At 42.9% G+C, this 20039-nt stretch overlaps 1 protein-coding gene across 2 annotated transcripts in view; it reads right to left on the bottom strand.

Annotated features, from left to right (window-relative positions):
• The window catches only part of LOC137434930 (adenylosuccinate synthetase isozyme 1 A), an 89593-nt gene that overhangs the window by 40401 nt on the left and 29153 nt on the right, over window positions 1–20039 (bottom strand). Inside the window, exons 4-8 of one of the 2 annotated variants that reach the window (XM_068128169.2) lie at window positions 17548–17598; window positions 10933–10999; window positions 8368–8475; window positions 6717–6798; window positions 3961–4087 (exon numbers count right to left, since the gene is read on the bottom strand). In XM_068128169.2, the coding sequence (XP_067984270.1) occupies window positions 3961–4087; window positions 6717–6798; window positions 8368–8475; window positions 10933–10999; window positions 17548–17598 (435 nt within the window). Of the gene's footprint in view, window positions 1–3960; window positions 4088–6716; window positions 6799–8367; window positions 8476–8821; window positions 9118–10932; window positions 11000–17547; window positions 17599–20039 lie in introns of those variants that run through there. The other variant, XM_078784913.1, reaches the window with a different exon arrangement.

Consider the following 20039-nt stretch of genomic DNA (forward strand, 5'->3'; position numbering starts at 1 on the left):
ATTGTTCGGGAAGTTCTTCCCAACACTGTTGCAGACGTTCCCACAAATGTGTTGCACTTGTAGGTTGCTTTGCTTTCACCCTTCTGTCCAGTTCATCCCAAACCAGCTCGATGGGGTATAAGTCTGGAGACTGTGCTGGCCATTCCATGATTTGAAGCCTACCGTCTTGTTCTTTTCCTCGAAGGTAGTCTTGACATAGCCTGGAGGTGTGTTTAGGGTCATTATCTTGCTGTAGGATGAACCCCTGACCAACTAGGCATATACCAGAGGGTATTGCATGGCGCTGCAAAATGCTGTGGTAGCCATTTTGGTTCAGGGTGCCAGTCACTCTGTGCAAGTCGCCGACTCTGGATCCAGCAAAAGAGCCCCAGACCATCATGCTTCCTCCTCCATGTTTGACAGTTGGCGTCATACACTGAGGAACCATCCTTTCGCCTACTCGACGGCATACAAAAACCCTGCGTGATGAACCAAAGATTTCAAATTTTGATTCATCGGTCCATAAGACCTTCTTCTAGTCTGCAGAAGTCCACTGGCGGTGCTTCATGGCCCAGGCAAGCCTCTTTTTCTTATTTTGCCATCTTCGCAATGGCTTTCTTACTGCCACTCGACCTGTCAAAACTGCAGCTCGAAGTCTTCTCTTCAGAGTTGAAACTGAGACTTGCTTACTTCGACCAGTGTTAAGCTGTGCTTGAAGCTGTTGTCATGTGAGCCGCCTATCACGCAGGCTGTTGACTCTCAGAAACTTATCTTCTGATTCTGTTGTGGCTTTGGGTCTGCCAGACCTCTTCCTGTCAGAGTTTCCTCCAGTTTCCAATATACTACTCCCTGCAGTGCAATATTGTCCAAATAATGCTTCAGAGGGTGTAATAACATTCTGTTCCAATACTGCTTTTATACAGACAGGGGGTTTGTAATCAAGTAATCAGCAGAGGTTGGGACACCTGTAGGAATTGTTTGCATCAACTTACAAGGCTTAAATTACTTACATTGCTGCAGAACAGCTGTAAGTCGTTAACCCATGACTTGTTCCCTGAAGAAGTCTTTTTTTAACAATATAACTCTGCAATTTACATTATTTTCCCGTTTTTGCTAACCTAAACTGTTTTCTTTAACCTCGAGCAGTTTACTGTTTACCTTTGTACCATTTCAGGTTATTCACTGGACATTAAACTGCGGAAATTTCAATAAAGACTGGAAAAATTGAGGTGTTCTTAAACTTTTGACTGGTAGTGTATATGCTAAGTTTCAGCTGGTTTCAATGTACAGTGTAATGAAATTGTACCTAAGTTGAACCCAGGTGTTATGCTCTCTCCAACCACTGAGGTGTCTATAAGAACTCGGACGACCATCGCTCCGGATCATTCCTGTGACACATAATCTGTGACAGCGTAGACTCGAATGGTGCGTATATTAGATGAACCAGGCTTGCTTGCACTGATTGTCAATTGCTGGACTTCTCCTTATTATATAATCCTGATATATTGCATGATCGTATTTTACAGGTGTTGCCAGGATTCGAATTTTCATTAAACCTATCATTAGGACAATGTTGTGGATTTGACTTCTTACAACAATTAATGAAAATTCGATCATGCAATAGACGAACCAATTTACGAGTCCATGGACTCTCCCGTTGCTCCGACTGTGGAGTATCTGCCGGCCTCTCACCGCTAAACGCACCCCAACCTGTAGGCTCGGTGGTGCCACCTCCGTCACCTGCCTTAGACGGCTACTCTGACGCAGGGGACTCCGGTCTTGGGGATGTAGTACCCGATAGTTTCCGGACCCGTGCCGGAAGGGAGATTCGTCGCCCCGATCGCTACGGATGGACCGACTGACATGGACGGACAATTGCTGCCCCTACTATTATGCTACTGTGTGCTTGATTCCTGCCTTAGCGGAAGTGTAGTTTTAACGGCGGGGAGAATTGGTTCCTTTGCGATATGAGTGCCAACACATTTCGGGCGGACGGACGGACAGACACCAACGTGAATTTGAGGGTTTTCTTAATAAAACTCAAGAATGCGGAAGCAGCCGTTGTTTAAATTTGAAAGATATTACCTTGACGTACAAAGAATTTACTACAGAAAGTTGCAGCCAATTTTTTTCCAGTCAAAGCCAAGAAACGAATTTTCAGTCCCTGTGTTAAAATTGCATGCAGAGAAACCATCCCATATATAAGGGAGGGGTACTTCGTGCCTCACTTCATTTCTTAGAGTGTTGAATGTTCCCAAGAGCACAGTGAACGACTTGATGAGGAATTGGAAAGAATATGGAAGTACCCAGACTCTTCCTAGAGCTGGTCGTCGACCAAACTGAGCAAGCGGGCAAGAAGGACCTTGGTCAAGGAGGTGACCAAGGACCCAATGACCACTCTGACAAAACTACAGCGTTCCTTGGCTGAGATGGGAGAACCTGCAGGAAGGACAACAGTCTCTGCAGCACTTCACAAATCTAGACTTTATGGGAGAGCTCCCAGATGGAAGCTACTCCTGAGAAAAAGGCACAAGACAGCATGCCTGGAGTTTGCAAAAAGGCATGTGTAGGACTAGGAGAGCATGAAGCAAAAGATCATGTGGTCTGATGAGACAAAGATTGAACTCTTTTGCCTGATTGCAAAGTGCTATGTCTGATGGAAACCGAGCACAGCTAATCACTCGTCTAACACCATCCCTACCGTGAAGCATGGTGGTGGCAGCATCATGCTATGGGGATGCTTTTCAGTGGCTGCAAGGAAGAATGGGAGAAACTTCCCAAATCCAGATGTGCAAAGCTGATAGACAGACTGAAAAAGACCCAAAACTAATAGCTGCCAAAAGCAATTCTATAAAGTATTGACTCAGGGTTTTGATACTTATATAAATTAGATATTTATGTCATTTATAAATATTTTGTAAAAATTTCCAAGAAAAACCCAAATGCCACTGACATTATGGGGTATTACGTGTAGATCAGTGACAAAAAACAATCTCAGTTGAACCCACTTTAAATTTAGGCTGTAACACAACAAAATATGAAAATGTCAAGAGGTGTGAATACTTTCTGAAGGCACTGTACATGCTGCTTCTTTGCTTGAGGTTCAGCATTTACAAAGGGTAGAGTGCAGTCAAACAACCATAGATTGGCAACCATTGCACAGGCTTCATGGGAATAATGGCCTCCTGCATTGAAGTTCCTTGAAATGGATCTCATATTCTGCAGCCATTATACAAACGAGACTCCATAAGCACGTTAGCTTTACTTTCAACTGAATGTGTCGAAAAAGGAATGCCAGCACCTCCAGTAGTGCTTTAAAAGATCATACCGCAGTTCATTGCTTAAGGGCAACAGAAAAACTGTTAACACACTGAGAAGGTTAGTATATGACAGATTTCTTTCCCTGAAGGCCTATCTCTAAATATAGCCGAAACTTCAATGAATTTTAGATTATGCTTGCATAGCCAGAGATTCACCACCTCAACTATGTTGCCAATCCATGAAAGTCACCCTCAAATAGCAGTTTTTGTTTTTTCTTCTTCTTTTAAAATTTTAAGCACAAGTTGAAAGTTGAAAATTTTGAGATGGCAAACTTTTCATGTGACAAGCTTCATGTGACATGGAACAAGCTTCATGCCACCAGACTTATCAAGATAAAGTTGAAGGGCATCGCGTTTCCTGTTGGCATACCATCACGGCTCTGGCTAATGTTAGCCGGCTCTGGCTAATGTTAGCCGCAACAGCAGAAGTTGCCTTGTACGAACGACAGCGAAAATGTTTACCTTGAACAGACCCAACTGCAAGCAGCTGCCATTTCACCGATGGATCACACATGGCCGACGAATATGCGGTCACGGGCAAGCTGTAGGGCCGTATAAAATGCCACGTTGGGTCGGTTACTGCTGGTGCATTGCCGGGAATCGTGCTATTACGGACATGCTCAGGGAGTTGGGGAGAGTAGTGCCTTGTGCGGTTACTCACCAAAATCGATGTCAAGCATGGCGGCATTGGCACCTTCGACGAGGATCTTCTTGGGTGGACCATGCAGCACTTCATACATGAAGTAGATTCCATCACGCACCATGGGGCGAATCCGCTCACTGTACACCTGCCCTTGGAAGTGTGCACGCAACACATGCAAATGTGAGACGAGATAATTTCCCCCCCCCAGGTCATGTATAAAAGGTCTTGATCACAATCCCTCCACACCCCCTAAAATGGATTAAATAAGGATGGGAGGGAGACAAAATGCTGCACAGGTGGGAAGGGGATAAAACATTGCACAGGTGGGAAGGGGGAATAAATGTTGCATGGGTGGGAGTGGGCCAAAACGTTGCACAGATGGAAGAGACAGAATGTTGCACAGGTGTGAGGGAGACAAGACGTTGCACAGGTGGGAAAGTGATAAAATATTGCATAGGTGGGAGGGGGCCAAAACGTTACACAGATGGGAGAGAGACTCAATGTTGCACAGGTTCTGAGGGGGACAAAATGCTGCACAGATGGAAGAGACAGAATGTTGCACAGGTGTGAGGGGGACAAGACGTTGCACAGGTGGGAAAGTGATAAAATATTGCATAGGTGGGAGGGGGCCCAAAACGTTACACAGATGGGAGTGAGACTCAATGTTGCACAGGTTCTGAGGGGGACAATACGTTGCACAGGTTCTGAGGGGGACAATACGTTGCACAGGTTGTAGGGGTGAATAAATGTTGGACAGGTGGGATGGGTGAATAAATGTTGCACCGGTGGGAGGGGTGAATAAATGTTGCACAGGTGGGAAGGAGACAAAGCGTTGCACAGGTGGGAGAGGGATAAAATAGTGCACAGATGGGAGGGGGATAAAACGTTGTCCAGGTGGGAAAGTGATAAAATATTGCATAGGTGGGAGCGGGCCAAAACGTTACACAGATGGGAAGGAGACAATGTTGTACAGGTGTGAGAAGGACAAAATGCTGCACAGGTGTGAGCTGTAATAAATGTGGGATGGAATTTCATGTCGAACATGCAGGAGGTTCCAGGGCACTCATGTTCTTTTTAACTATTGCAATAACAATGCCCTCGTTTGAAATACAGTGAAACCTTGACTTACGAGTTTAATTCGTTCTGTGACCGAGCTCGTAACTCAATTTGCTCGTTTCTCAAATTAAATTTCCCCATTAAAATGCATTGAAATGCTATTAATCCGTTCCAGCCCGCCAAAAACCACACCAATTTTTTTTTAAATATACAGTATATATAAAAATATCTCGCGCTTTATATTTCACCTGTTGGGCTAGCGTGTCCCTGGTGTTGGGCTAGCGGCTAGGGTGCCGGCTTAGGATCCTAGGATCCTGGGTTCGAATCCCGGTCGATTGCTGAATTAACGCCAGGGGGGTTGACTCAGCCTGTCATCCTTCCGAGGTCGGCAAATTGAGTACCAGTTCACTGGTAATTCCCTGTTTGTCGTTAAAGGCGGCAAAAAGGGTTGGCGTCAGGAAGGGCATCCGGCCGTAAAACATTGCTTCAAAAAGGGGACCGAAAAACAACAACAACCACGGTTCCCGAAAAAGGCCAACCCCTGCTTTGCGGGGAAAAATGGCCTCTAAAGGTGGTTATGCAGCATACAAGTTGGCAGGATGGCCTGGACTGGAGGTACGCACACTTGACTCTAAACTGTCCAGCCTGGGTTTGAATCCCGACCCAGCTATAACCTGTCATGTCGGTGTTTCACAGGCAGGGTGATTCATCAATGTGTGTACCGCTAAACTGGGCGCCCCGTTTGCGTCCCATTAGTTGTTGGATGTTAAGGATCTCACCGTGTCTTCCACAAAGAGAAGGCGAGCTATCGCCGGCACTCTGAACAAGTTGTGGCCTGGCATGCTCTTCTCCTCTGCCGTTATATACGTCCTCCTCGGCATCTTTTTCCAGAAGAGCCCTGTCTCGTCACAGTTGAAGATTTGCTGGGGGATGTATCCTTCGGCTTCTATCAGTTCGGCAAAAGTTAAAATAAAATCTTCAGCTGCCTTCACATCCGCCTCACCAAGTCGACAACACGCACACCTCGCTCATGTTTTTCGACGATTGCGTGTTTTATATCCAAGCACATCATCCTCTTCTTCTTCTCAGTACTGTCCTTGGCACTCAATTTCTTAGGACCCATGGTTAAAACTAAGAAATTTTCCAAAATAACCAAAATGCGAAAACAAAGCAGCAGCTATATACGGCAGAGATGCTTGCACGGCAAGATAACCACGTGACCGGAACCCACCTGGTGGCGGGTGGCGTAAGCTCCAAAATAACCAAAATGCGAAAACAAAGCAGCAGTGATATACGGCAGAGATGCTTGCACGGCAAGATAACCACGTGACCGGAACCCACTTGGTGGCGGGTGGCGTAAGCTCGTAACTCAGATCTCGGCTCGCATCTCAAAGCAATAAACCGCCCGAGCGACGGCTCGTATCTCGGAAAACTCGTAAGTTGGTGCACTCGTAAGTCAAGGTTTCACTGTATATCGTTGGCAAGCATTAATCTAGATATGTTTGAATTAATGGGTCAAAATCACAAAGAAATATAATGTGGAAGCACAGTGCAACACACTTAAAAACTAAAATATATTACACATAACACAGAGTCGACGACACAACCAGAGGTTCTCTTCACAAGGTACATTTCCGCAGGTGTTTGGACAAACCCGTAGCAGCAAATCTGTTAACATAAACAATGCGGCACTGCCCTTACAGCGGCCTCAGCCAAACCTTTAGTTCTTGGAGCTGGCTTGTGGTGTCCACTTCCAAACCAGGATACATGGATCGGTACTGTTTTACCAAGGCCTCAAACCTGCAGGTAAGAATAGGATCCGCTATGCTATCCAAAAATAACCAAGTCCACACCATGCAAGTCAGCAAAATGCGCAAGTCTTAAAGCCAAACAAGAACACCATCAAGTGGCTCAACCTCCCAAAATTAGAAGAGAATCATTACCGTTCTCCCCCCTTTCCCCCACCCTCAATCAAAAAGGTTAGCACTTTGTTGTAATCAAGCAGTAACCACAGCACAAAGTTCACAGATGCATGCAACACATAGGAGTAAACAGCACAGATATAAAAATAAGTAAAATTTAACAAAATTAGTAGATAAGGTATCAATTTATACCACAAATAATAATTTAAGGCTTCCGGTCGTGGCTTCTTGCAGAGTGCAGACGGTTTTCTCAGCTCTGTGCCCCTCTCAGAAAGCTAGATTTACAGCACTGGATCCATCTTGTCTAACTGTAATGTTAATCGCATTGTGAATCTGTTGTCATGTGTGCTGTCTATACTCAGTCCCATTGTATCGATTCTGAGTTTGCGTTCGTCTAGGCCTCGGGCTCGTATGCCGCACGTCAGCATCTCTCTCTTCCTTCTCTCTTTTGTTTCCTCACCTCAAGCTCATCTTAGCTTTCTCGCATGCTAGTGTTCCCTCCCCTCCTTTCTTGTTAGTTAATTCCCTCACTTCTTGTATCCAACTTGTATTTTAGCTCTTACACGAGCCTCAATCTTGTATACAAAAAAAAAAAACCTGTGACAGCACTGCCAGTACTTTTCCTTTTTGCCCGATGTCACCTCATTCATCTATGAGCCTCAATTTTCTATACAAAAAATAAAATCCCCAAAACAGCTTCTGGGACCCTGCACACATTTCAAAAAAGTGTGGGACCCTTGGTCTGGCTTTCATCCTTTATTAATCACTAGTGCCTTGTTCACACGGCAAATTGTTCCTTGTTCAGGAACAGCTAAGGGCCGCATTTCATCGCTCAACTGATGCCTTCTGAAAGGAAGCCCCACCTTCAATGAGGCAAATGAAATGTACCTGGCAGGATGCTTGTCTATCTCATCTGGATGAGTGGAACACGTCATCGATGTTGCAACATCGTCATGCTCCCAGACTGCTGTAACACTGAGGAAGACGAGTGGAAAGCAGCAAAGCCCTCGCCTTGACCTTCTTTTGAGACCAAAGAGTTGCTGCTGCTTTGAGCATAACAGAATTCATGGCCTGAACTGGAGTCAAGATAAACGGAAGAAGAAGGTGTTCACTTGCATTTCAGCGCAGGCTGTTCTGCGAAGTAATGTCAGAATAAAATGCTAAAGCTGAAATTTGCATCCAGCAAAATGAAGAGCCTCTGCAGAAAAAGCAGAATAGCGCAAAAAATAAGCTGGTACAATGAAGAACCCAATGCAACCCTTGAGAACAGGTCTGCAAGAGCTCTTCATAAGTACAAACCGGTTATACAATCACAACACCTGAAAACCCAAAAATCGAAGTAAAAGCCGACTCTGGCGACAGCTCAGAACGCTTCATAATGCTTACACCCCTTGGAACAGAAATTATTTTCAGTGTGAACACAGTATAAATAACTTGCAGCTCTCACCGTCTGGAGAAGTCGTCAAAATCAGCGAGCAGGTCGCACACACGGAGGCCACTGCGTGAAGCTTTGGCTGCATAAACAGGCCCGATGCCCTTCTTGGTGGTTCCCAAGCTGCATGGTGCAAGACATGACAACACTCAACTTGACAAGCAAAGACGCACGTAATTCAGAATTAGATGGAGTGGGAGAGGTCAATGCCAAATGATTGAAAAACCTTACACGAGCACGGCTTGCCCATGACGAAACCAAACATCTTATAGGTGAGTACTAATCACTCGCGCCTTACAATATTTAACAAGCATATAATTTGACTCATTACAATGGTTGCAGTTCAACAATTAAATTTTTTAATCAAAATACACCCCAATTATTTTTTTCCTCCATAAAAATAAGCATTTCGCATCCCATGATGTAACTTTGCAAGAAAACAAACTTGCATGTTACAATGTTACATTACCTTTAAAAGGGATGGACTTTGTCACGGCTATCATTTGAACATATTGTTGAAGTCGCCGCGCTGTCCCAGTTGCCTGTTACAAATCCGATGAACCACCTCTCGTCTTTCGCAGTTTCTGGCTTGCGATCGCTTTTATATCCTCTGACTACGCTCCCATGCCATGCCGTCGCCAAACTGCATGGGCCATTGGACGTACAGGCGTCACGAACAAGCCATGCCTCTGCACCCCTCCCAAAAGCTCCTCGGCAACCGATTCGCACCTAGATTGGTGCCTTTCGTGGCACGTAATGCCGTTATTCTCCTTAAAAGGACAGGTGAGACAGATTACAACGGGGAAAGAACATTAAAAAGGAATTTAAGGAAGAAGTGGTTTCAGACAAACATTAGAAGAGGGTAAAGATAGTCTGGCTTTACGGATAATGACGGATTTGCTATATCACAAAAAAAACTCACTTATGTAAAGACGTACTAAGAAACTAGTTACCTCCACCACCGAAGGTGGATGGAAGTTATGTTTTCATCCCTATCTGCTTGTTTGTGAATAGAAGATCTAAAAAAGTTGTGGACGGATTCAGACAAAATTTGGTGGAGAGGTTTGGTATGTGACACGGACAAAATGATTAGATTTTGGTAAAGATCCGGATCCACATCTGGATCTGAGAATATTTTTCAAATGATTCTTCACCATTGAGTGATGTGGCCAAAAACGATGTATAGCACAATATTTCAAAAAGTTGTAGACTTATGACAAAACTTGGTGGAGTGACATAGTTGGGTAAGTGACGAGAACAAGCCGATTAGATTTTGGTTCAGGCTCAAATCCAGATCTGACCTAACAGTGGGATACAAAACATAAACTGTTCAGCCTCAAAGGTATATGCTCTACCAGGTGCCATTCTATTTATACACAAAGAATTAAGTTAAGCACCCCCCCCGTTTTTTTACAACCTCGCACATTACAAGTTTGTTGTCGTCAAAACAGTGTAATATACCCATGATATTGCTATATTTTCTGGAGAAGTGATATTATGGTCACATAAAAACATAACAATCATGCCGTTTTCAATATTTTATTCTGAATAATTTAAGGTGAAATTTTTTGGGAATTTTAGGCATATTTTCACCTCAATTTAAGTATGGAGCTATACATCACGGACAGTGTGGATGACGTTTATGTTTTCTAACGTACAGTCATTGTTCTGAGAAGACCTCTAGCGATCTTTGCGTCAATAACGTGTGTAGGACCCACGTGATCGGATCACTGACTCAGCCCTACGTCTCATAGACCCTGTAAGCCGTCGTATGCGTTGCTGTGGCAGGTTGAACCCCCTCGAGCACGTTTGGGACATGTTGGGACGACAAATTGCGAAGATGGTCCCTCCAATAGCCAATCTGGATGAATTGGAACGTGCATTACATCGGGAATGGAACAACCTGCCACAGCAACGCATACGACGGCTTACAGGGTCTATGAGGCGTAGGGCTGAGTCAGTGATCCGATCACGTGGGTCCTACACACGTTATTGACGCAAAGATCGCTAGAGGTCTTCTCAGAACAATGACTGTACGTTAGAAAACATAAACGTCATCCACACTGTCCGTGATGGACCTATAGCTCCATACTTAAATTGAGGTGAAAATATGCCTAAAATTCCCAAAAAATTTCACCTTAAATTATTCAGAATAAAATATTGAAAACGGCATGATTGTTATGTTTTTATGTGACCATAATATCACTTCTCCAGAAAATATAGCAATATCATGGGTATATTACACTGTTTTGACGACAACAAACTTGTAATGTGCAAGGTTGTAAAAAAACGGGGGGGGGGGTGCTTAACTTAATTCTTTGTGTATATATACTGTACTAAACAGTTTTAACCCGCTCGGAGCCATTTTCGCAACAATTTAAAACCAAAATTATCAATTTAAAAATGAATCCAAGAGAGTCAATCTTTCTTTGTAAAACAGTCGTGTAGATTCGGAGAGCAATTTACAAATTGCGTGGTTACCCCCATGCACATCATATTCCTCAAATGACGTGATAAACAGTTATCAAATACAGTATTCAAATGTATCAACCAAGCACAATCGTGATTTGAGGAACAAACTTTTTTCCGGAGTCCTTTTGCCTTTGCATCTCCTGCATCCCATCAACAGCTTGGTGGAAGTCAAAGACTGCAAAAACATGCCAGATATAAAAGAAACAAACTTTTAGTAATCACCCAAAACATTTAACATGAGCGTGCACAAATAGCAGGTTACCAGTAATGTATCAAAATAAGTTTAAGTTGTGTTGAGAGAATATCACATTATAATAACGAGTCAAGATGTCACACACAGACACACAATTAAATATTGATAAATAAATTACAAAAATTGAGAAAAGCGTATCAAAAAAATTTTTTTTTAATTCATAAGAAACCAGTGTCAACCTCTGTGGCTATCACGGCATGTTATGTTAAATAGTCAGGGCCCTTAGGGATATTTTGGGGCCGTTTGGATCAAATTCTTCCAAAAGCACTAAATTTGGCCCAGATGTTGCCCATGCCATACTCTTTCGATTTTTGACGGGCGCGAAGAAGGGCGCCCCCCCCCACCCCCCCTGGGGGGCCCCATATTGGCGAAATACTAAATGGCCACCACCCGGATTAGAGGAAAATCAGTTAAATAACCAAAAGGGTTGGAATCATGTATGATACCACTTTTCAGGGGTTTTTGAGGTCGAGGAATCCAATTATGATGTTATTTTGATGATTCGAGGTCAAGGTCAACCCTCAAGGTCATCTTAAAGGTCATTTTTGAGTCAAACATGTCGGTTTTTGAGTTTTTTGTCAAGATTTACGCGAGGTTCACCATTTTATGTTTCTGGGTTGGGTAATCGAACTCTGACCTTATTTTTGACAATTAGAGGAAATATTTACATGTCTATTTCCTAATTTTCAGGCATATGCAGTTCATCAGTCTAATTACAAAGGTACGGATTTTGATGTTTTATGAACTGTATGCCATATCCTTGTTTAATTTTTGTGCGATCATGATCCGGGTTCATGTATACATGATTGTATACATGTCATAAATATGACGTCATAGGTCATGTGACCTGGCGGCCATATTGGATTTTATGAAAACCTTAAAAATGGATCCGTGCCTTCATTTTTCGATCGATTCATTTTGAACTTTGACCACTTATAGTACGCCATGTGATTGGATGCATATCCTAATTATGACGTCATAGGTCAGGTGACATGGCGGGATGGACCGGTATGGTCCCCGGATCATACTGCCCTTGACGCCCGTCAAAAATCGAAAGAGTATGGCATGGGCAGCATCTGCGCCAAATTTGATGCTTTTGGAAGAATTTGAACCAAAATATCCCTAAGGGCCCTGACTAAAAGGGGAGCCCAAACACTCAGACCATCTCGACGCTAATCTATCACTTGCTGTGTTGGCCTCCCAGCGACTGATCTCACCTCGCCACCACCCTCCCCCGCTCTCTACTGGGTCATGACATCGACACGGTACAGACACAAAACAACTGTCACTCAAAACTGTAACACCATCTCTGCCTAGCTACCAGCATATGAACACGGGTGATTTGAGTGGTGAATCGAACACCTGCGTTGGTTGACCTGTCGGCGACCAAACTCACCTCACTGGATGCACTGGCTAACATCACCGTCACCTTGTCCTACGCATCTGAAGAACTCAAAAACCCTAGCTAACAATAATACCCATGAACACCACCATCCTACACCCTTCTCCAGTTCCCCTCCACAATCCCCCATCAACCTTGTGCCTGGGAGGTGTCCTTGCCGTATTTCTGCTTGAGTAATATAACCGATTTATCAACGAATACAAATCCCTTATAAACCGCCAATTGAACAGAAAAACAAAACCTGGCAATCTGTAATTAACATGGGACTGGCATTTTCATCTGCACCAGGACCTCCTATCATCTTCGTCTGAATCGATCGCATAAGGCTCGAAACGATACGGTTCCACATTCATCAAACGATACGGCATCACTAATTTTGTCTCCGATACTTTCTTCAAAATCCCGCTGATCCATTTCAACATACTGAGAACCATCAGTGTTGATAACAATGGAGGAATCAGTATCAGAATCTGAGCTCGAAATACACTTTCTTTATGTAGGTCGCCATTTGGATCAAAGTGTGATCATCACACGACGTCAAGCTGGAAAAATCTAAAATAGGGCTATTTTCGACACTTTTCCGATTGGCAATCTTTTAAATTAAAATTAACTATCATAAAATTGGCTACCATTAAAACTTAGACAGTGATGAATGATTTTCAATGGTTTTCAGAAAAATATTTCACACATCGTAAATCAACACAAAGGGGATGAAAAGGTGATACAGCAGGAATTTGTAATTTTTTCATGGTGCCAATGAAGACACCATGGGATCTTAAAACATCCACCAGCTAATGCTAGCACAAGTGCCTCGAGCATAATGTCCACCTGAGGGACGGCGCACCATGCGATGGAACATCCTGCCTGAAAAGAACCAATCCGACAGTTTAAGGTCGGGTCTAGAGTCCCTGTATAAAGAGAGTTGCGCCATGCGCTGACCCGAGATTTCTGGTCACGTGATTTCGTGGCGCCATTTTGTGTCTAACTTCACCGTGCGTGAACGTCAGCTTGGTACGGGAATGTTGTTTATTGCCAAACAAAATGACTGGTTGTTCTGCTTTTGGTTGTTCAAACCAATCTGGGAAATATAAGATGTATAGATTTCCAAGTGATAAAGTCAGAAGACAAATTTGGGAAGCGAAAGTCAGACGAAAGAGCTGGAAAGCGATCGACTCCTCGAGACTCTGCCAGGTAGGCCCACGCCGCTTGATGATCGATGTTCAAAAGCAATTCTATCTGCTCGGTTTTTTTTTGGTTGTCTGTCCGTTGAAAACCCTTTTAAAGGGAAGTGATTTGTGTTTGTTTATAATCTTCAAGGAGCTGACCAAAAATGCATTTCCGTGGGAAGAACCCTGCTCAATTTTTTTCGGGTAGTCCTAGCGGACCGCATATTGTCATTGATTGATGAAATGTCCCGGTACAGTGACATTGCCTGGTCTGCGGTTGGGTAGTCTGCGGGCAATGTCACTGTACTTTTTCAGAGGGAATTAATTTTGATTTTATAGGGGTGGGAAACCCATGGTCCGTTTTGTTTTCAGTTGTCTGTCCGTCCATTCAAAACTTATTCCGAGGCAAGTTATTTTTTTGGTTTAAAATCTTTAGCCTAATCGGCAATCATAAAAGCAATTTTAGGGGGGGGCCTGCTCAATTTTTTTGCGGGTTGTGCAGCCATCCATACGTCCAAAATTTGACGAGTTATTGTTTGCTTTGTACAGTGCTCATGCGTCCTGTGGCATATTTGCTCAAATATTTCCCACCCCGGGATTTATGGCCAAATTGTAGTGATGGAAGATTTTGCACATTGGACAATCCCTATATATTTAACCTGGTGATAGCTATCGTTCCCAAAACATACAATATTTCTAGGTGATTAATGCAGTAAAACAGGTGTATTTGTGTACCCACATTTAAAACTGGCTCAACTTTCAAAAGCTGTTATCCCTGTTTGATATCAATATACATGTGGTCGATAGAGCTAGCGATTTGTCTGGCCATCTTCCGGAAGATTGTCCATGTGATTTTCTGTTGTGGAAGTACTAGTACATGACAGCTCATTAAAATTAAACTGTGTTGTGTTAGAATAAAAATTTCAATAAATAAATACATCAAGGATACATCAAATACAAGTCACTTGTGAGGAGTGAACGGAGTAGTGATGGTGTCTCACTTGTGAGGAGTGAACAGAGTAGTGATGAGTCTCACTTGTGAGGAGTGAACGGAGTAGTGATGAGTTTCACTTGTGAGGAGTGAACGTAGTGGGATGAAGTGTTGGTCTGGTCAGAGTGTTGTATTACGGGCAGAGTTTTCTTACGGTCTGAATGTATGAATCATGTTCTGTACTGAATGTATGAACCAAGTTTTGTACTGAATGTTTACTGTGTTGGCCTCATCGTGTTCCTGGTGAAATTAAACAAGTTATGGTGAATACGACGTCTTATCTGTGCTTTTCCATATCTGTTCGACTAGACGAACCGTGCACACTGCAGGTATTTTTAAAAGTTTTTTTTCTCTGTTTAATTACGGCTTGGCGCAGTCGAAAATTAAGTGTTAATTAAGTCGCCAGCTATGAAACATATTAATCGATCAGGCAATATCCATCAGAGTTCTGGGCAAGGGTGTAGTAATAAATGAACGTTTCAATCTTACTAGATGCCGATGACGTTTTCCTTATGTCAGAGACAGAAGCTGACTTGCAGCTTGTTAAATCATTACAATGGAAATTGAATATAAATGTCGATAAAACTAAAGTTGTACACTATAGAAATATGGCAATACCACGTACAGAATTTGTTTTAAGTGTGTTAGACTATATGTCGGCTGGAAGTCCTACACCGGAATTGCTCTCGGCACCCTTTAAAAAATATTGGATATGCCCACACTCCTTTCTAAAAGTTATTAAAATTCAGAGAACGACAGCATTGGTTTGTCTTACTTATAATGTTAGCTCTTATATGCAGTGTTGGCTTGTAATATGCATTGCCATACCACTTTTAATATCACCACACAGCTCTTTTTCACGGCAATAGCTGAGTTTTTGACAAAACAAATATCACCTGTATGTAATAATAAGACTAAATATGTGTAGTAAAATTTTTTTTAGCAGGTTTAGAATATATCACCCCATATCGCGAATGTACATGTATATCTAATCCGACACACTTAGACACAAAATGGCGTCCAAATTTGAGTTGACACAACTCTCTATATACAGGGACTCTAGTCGGGTCGGTAATCGAACCCACTACCTCGGTATCATCCTCTTGGGAGATCATCTAATTTGAGCTGCGTAATACGACATTAGCCGCTAAACCATTCAAAGTGTATCCCCATTGAATTGGGCAGCCTTGATCACCTTTCCTCCAAAAAACTTGCTATGAGCAACTTGCTTACGCAATGGTTTCAATGCCAATGACAGAGGAAGGAAAATGTTCCAATCTGTTCTTATGATTCAACGTATATAAACGCTGCCATTTTCTGGGTCGGTGCACAGCAGGGATCTCTGGGTCACTCCTGGGAGATCGATCGGCTATCTCCCTGCCGAGGACCTGTTCGAGCAGAACTGACCTGGGTTAATTAACAACATCACTATACATGCTTCTTCTAGCGATCAGAAAGAACCTGCTCCATTCTCCTTCGCCTCCTCCTCCTCTTCCTCTTCCCTTATAAGGGGTGAGGTTAAATGGTACCAAGCTTCTGCCCTAACTTCTGCCCTAACTGCTTCTGCCTTCACTCTGTCCTCAGCTAACTCTCTCCACTGACCAACCACTCACCAACCACCACCACCACCACCACCACCTCACTGATATCCCTCCTAATTCATGGGCAACTAATCAACACCGTATGTTTATGTATTTTTTTGCTTTACTCCTCGGGCAGAATGTACGAAAGGAGCTTGGCGAGCGTCTTGCTATGACACACCTAACCTTTAAACAATGACAAAAGCATCATTGCATGCGCACAGCTAATCGCCCGTCTAAAGCAATTTATGAAGGGAGATAAAACAGCCAATTAGGTGTGAATATCTAAACAGCGGATTAGCCTATGAAACAGCACATATCTCCAACATCCAATTGAAATGATGCACTTGCATAGAATCGCAGCGCTATGGATACTTTTTGAAGAGGATTCAGCACATTGCTTCTGATCATAGGTTGATCCAGGTCATCTTACACTATGTTCAGCAATCGACGAAATGATTCCATCAAGAGTCTGCAACGATTTTTTTTTTTTTTTTTTTCATTTGAGCAAAAAAATTTCATTTGAGTAACAAATGGGTTTAAATCGAAATAATCAAGGTTCACCAAGGAACAATTCAAGGCAGGAGTAAAAGGCAAATACTGGCGCAAATAAGTAAAATCAGCGAGCATGGGAAGGTATTTCAAAAAGGATGGCGGCCCATTTCCCAGAACGCTCAAAATCCTCTGCCAGGGACCTCCGAACACTCTGGAGGAGGATGAAGATGAAGGCAAAGGCACACACATTTGATATTGTCGTACTTCTCCAGAGAATTGCATCTATCCTCGAAGATTCTCAATGCACGTCGGCGAACTGCCCTATTCCTATCCTCTTCTGCCTCGTCGAGCGAATTCAAGCAAATGTCCCATGTAAACTAACAATTACAAGCCGTGCAATGCTTGCTTCAAGGCCGTAAACACTCTTAAACAGTAGAAGTTTATTTGTAATTTAAACGTTTATGATTATGTTTTGATCGCGTATTAGATAATAACTCTTCGGCGATTGGCGACTAACTTTGAAAAATTGGAGACCAACTTTAAACGTGTGATCATCGCACGATTAGCGATTCTACACACGTCAAACTGAAGCACCTTTTGTAAATTCGGCCCATAGCTATCGACAATGCAATTATGGGATATCAATCTCATTTTGATTTAGCAACATGCATTAGCTCCAGGAAGCAGAAAAGGTTGGAATACATTCCCAACACAGTTTTTATGAAATGAATTTACTTGTTACACTGACATTAACTGGAATGTATTCAGTTATTTTGAGGAAGAATCAAAAGCTTCAAAAGACCAGCGAAACATCTCATGATACATAAAATACATACCGATGTGGGCCCTGTCAGAAATCACGAGCCTTTTATCCCAGTTCTTCAGCCCTGCAAGAAGTAAGAACATAAAGTAGTGTAATGTTGGCCTGTTTGGTGACCCAAACCACAATACAACTCAAAGGGCAGAATTTGTCTTGTCCTGAAATACCTTTTTTCAATGCCAATGTTAGAAGTAAATTTTCCAAGAAATTAGAACATCCACATTCATTTTTCCGATTTATTAGACATAACTAGGGAGAAGTCGATAAAGCGCCAACATAAATTCCCACGCTTTCCACCTAAAGCCAAGTTGAAAGATGGCAAAACGTTCCACCAGGAATGACCCAATATAACATTTTGAGTTAAAAAATAAATTCGTTTTTGACCGCTGTTACACCAAGTCCCCACCCCTGGGGCATGAACCGGGGGCCAAATCCAAAAAAGAGTCACATTTTTCATGTGTTTTCATTCAAAAAAGTTTCATTCAAAAATGTTTAAACATGCATGTAATTGCATTTTTCATTATTTGACCTTTTGAGCCTCTCCCCTATCCCCACGTGGCAAAAAGGAGACTGCTCTTACACCTTCGTACCATGTGGTGATCATAATTACAAAGTCTGGTGAATTTCTGCCCAACCGTTTAGGTTGAGACAGCATGACGGACGAGCAGAGAGACAAACAGAGACAGACAGCAGCTGAATACAATATCCCCCCCGTTTTTTTTCAAAATGCGTGGGGATAATAAATGAATACAACAACACAACAAGCGGGGGCTTGCTGCTAGAGCGGGGGTTAGCCTTGCGGGCCCCATAACAATCTTCTCCATTTTACCCTATTTTCTACATCTCCCCTTGTTAACCCCCTTGCCCGCATTTCTTCTTCCGCCACCTTTAGCCAAGTCTTTCTTGGTCTTCCCCGTCCTCTACTTCCTTCTACATTCATTTCCATCACTCTTCTCAACCAGTCACTTTCATCCTTCCTCAACACATGACCAAAACCATCTCAACCTGTTCCTCTTCACAACATCAATCACAGGCTCTATTCCCATCATCTTTCGCAATTCATCATTTGTCTTCCTCTCTCTCAACGATACTCTGCACATCCATCGAACCATTCGCATTTCCACCCTTTCCAGCCTTCGTTGTTGCTCTACATTTCCATGAATAATAAATAATCTATGATAAACAGTTTACACAGGGATAATAAATGAATCGATACAAATAAACCAGAGCGGCACTCAGCAGAGCGCATACCTCCACCACGTTGAACAGTTTACATTTTGTATCCCACTGCAACACCGGATCTGCTTCTGGAACTAAACCAAAACTGTATCACCTTGTTCTTGTCACCTACCCAACTCATCCACCAAGCTGTCATAATCCAACTACAACTTTTTGAGCTATCATCCCATATCATTTTGGCCCTATCTCTGAATGGTGAAGAATCACTTGGAAAAATTTTTTTAACTCTATTACTGTATCCGGTTCTGGATCTTCACCAAAATCTAGTCATTTCGTTCTTGTCACACACCCAACCTCTCCACCAAATTTCGTCCAAATCCGTCCAAATCTGTGCCTTCAAAGGATCTATGAAGGCTTTAAGAAAGCTCTTTAAGAAAATTATGGACTTCTATCCTGAAGACAAATGCTGTTCTATTTTCCTGTACCAGGATCCCCGGTTTTGGAACGCCTCAGAGTTGTGTTTTCCAGCAGCACTGATTTCTTTGGCCGGGTGGTGGTTTACCAATTTGATATGCTGGGTGAGGTTGTGTGAGGTTTAAATGGCTCAGAGAGACAAGTGCTGCCCAGGAAGAGAAGATGGAAACCTTGCTTGTAGATATGTCTTATGCAGAGTTTGGAGTACGAGAGAATCGACACGCTTTTGAGAGGAAAGAGCATTGCAACAGAACTGAGTATGGATATAAATAAAAGGATAGCGTGTGTCTGTCCGTGGCTTATTCCATTTTCCTATCTCACCACTCTGTGCATCATCACCAAAGTCCGTAGGAGTAATTAACAATGCTTCGCAATTTAAAATTAAAACAGCTGTTCACCAACATCTCTTATCCAAAACCCCATCCTTCCCCCATCCAAACCCTTGATCTTTTCTACCCCCGTTAATTCACCCCAGATCCACTTTTTTGAAATACCAACTTCTTTCCTGGAAGTCCCAGCAGTGTCCTTGTGTTTTATACCTCTCCCACCCCCACCCCTCTTCCCATGCCTCCTCCCCCCCAAGCCCTCTCCCTCCCACAGATCTCCCGATGTCCCTATTCTCTGCTGTTGTACTTGTGTCCTTCTCTTTCTCTCCCCCCATCTTGTCTCCCGCTCCCTTTATTGTGTTTTGTGTGTCGGTTTTTTTTGTTTGTGATTAATGTTAGCTCTGACACGAGCCTCGATCTTGTATACAAAAAAAAAAAAAAAATTCTTGAGATATCCTGCTCACAGACAAACAGACACGGGTAAAAACATAACCCCCCGCCACCTTCGGTTAAAAACTTTTTCTTTTCT

This window comes from Myxine glutinosa, chromosome 9 (assembly GCF_964187855.1).
Source record: "Myxine glutinosa chromosome 9, kmMyxGlut1.1, whole genome shotgun sequence".
NCBI classification, from domain to species: domain Eukaryota; kingdom Metazoa; phylum Chordata; class Myxini; order Myxiniformes; family Myxinidae; genus Myxine; species Myxine glutinosa.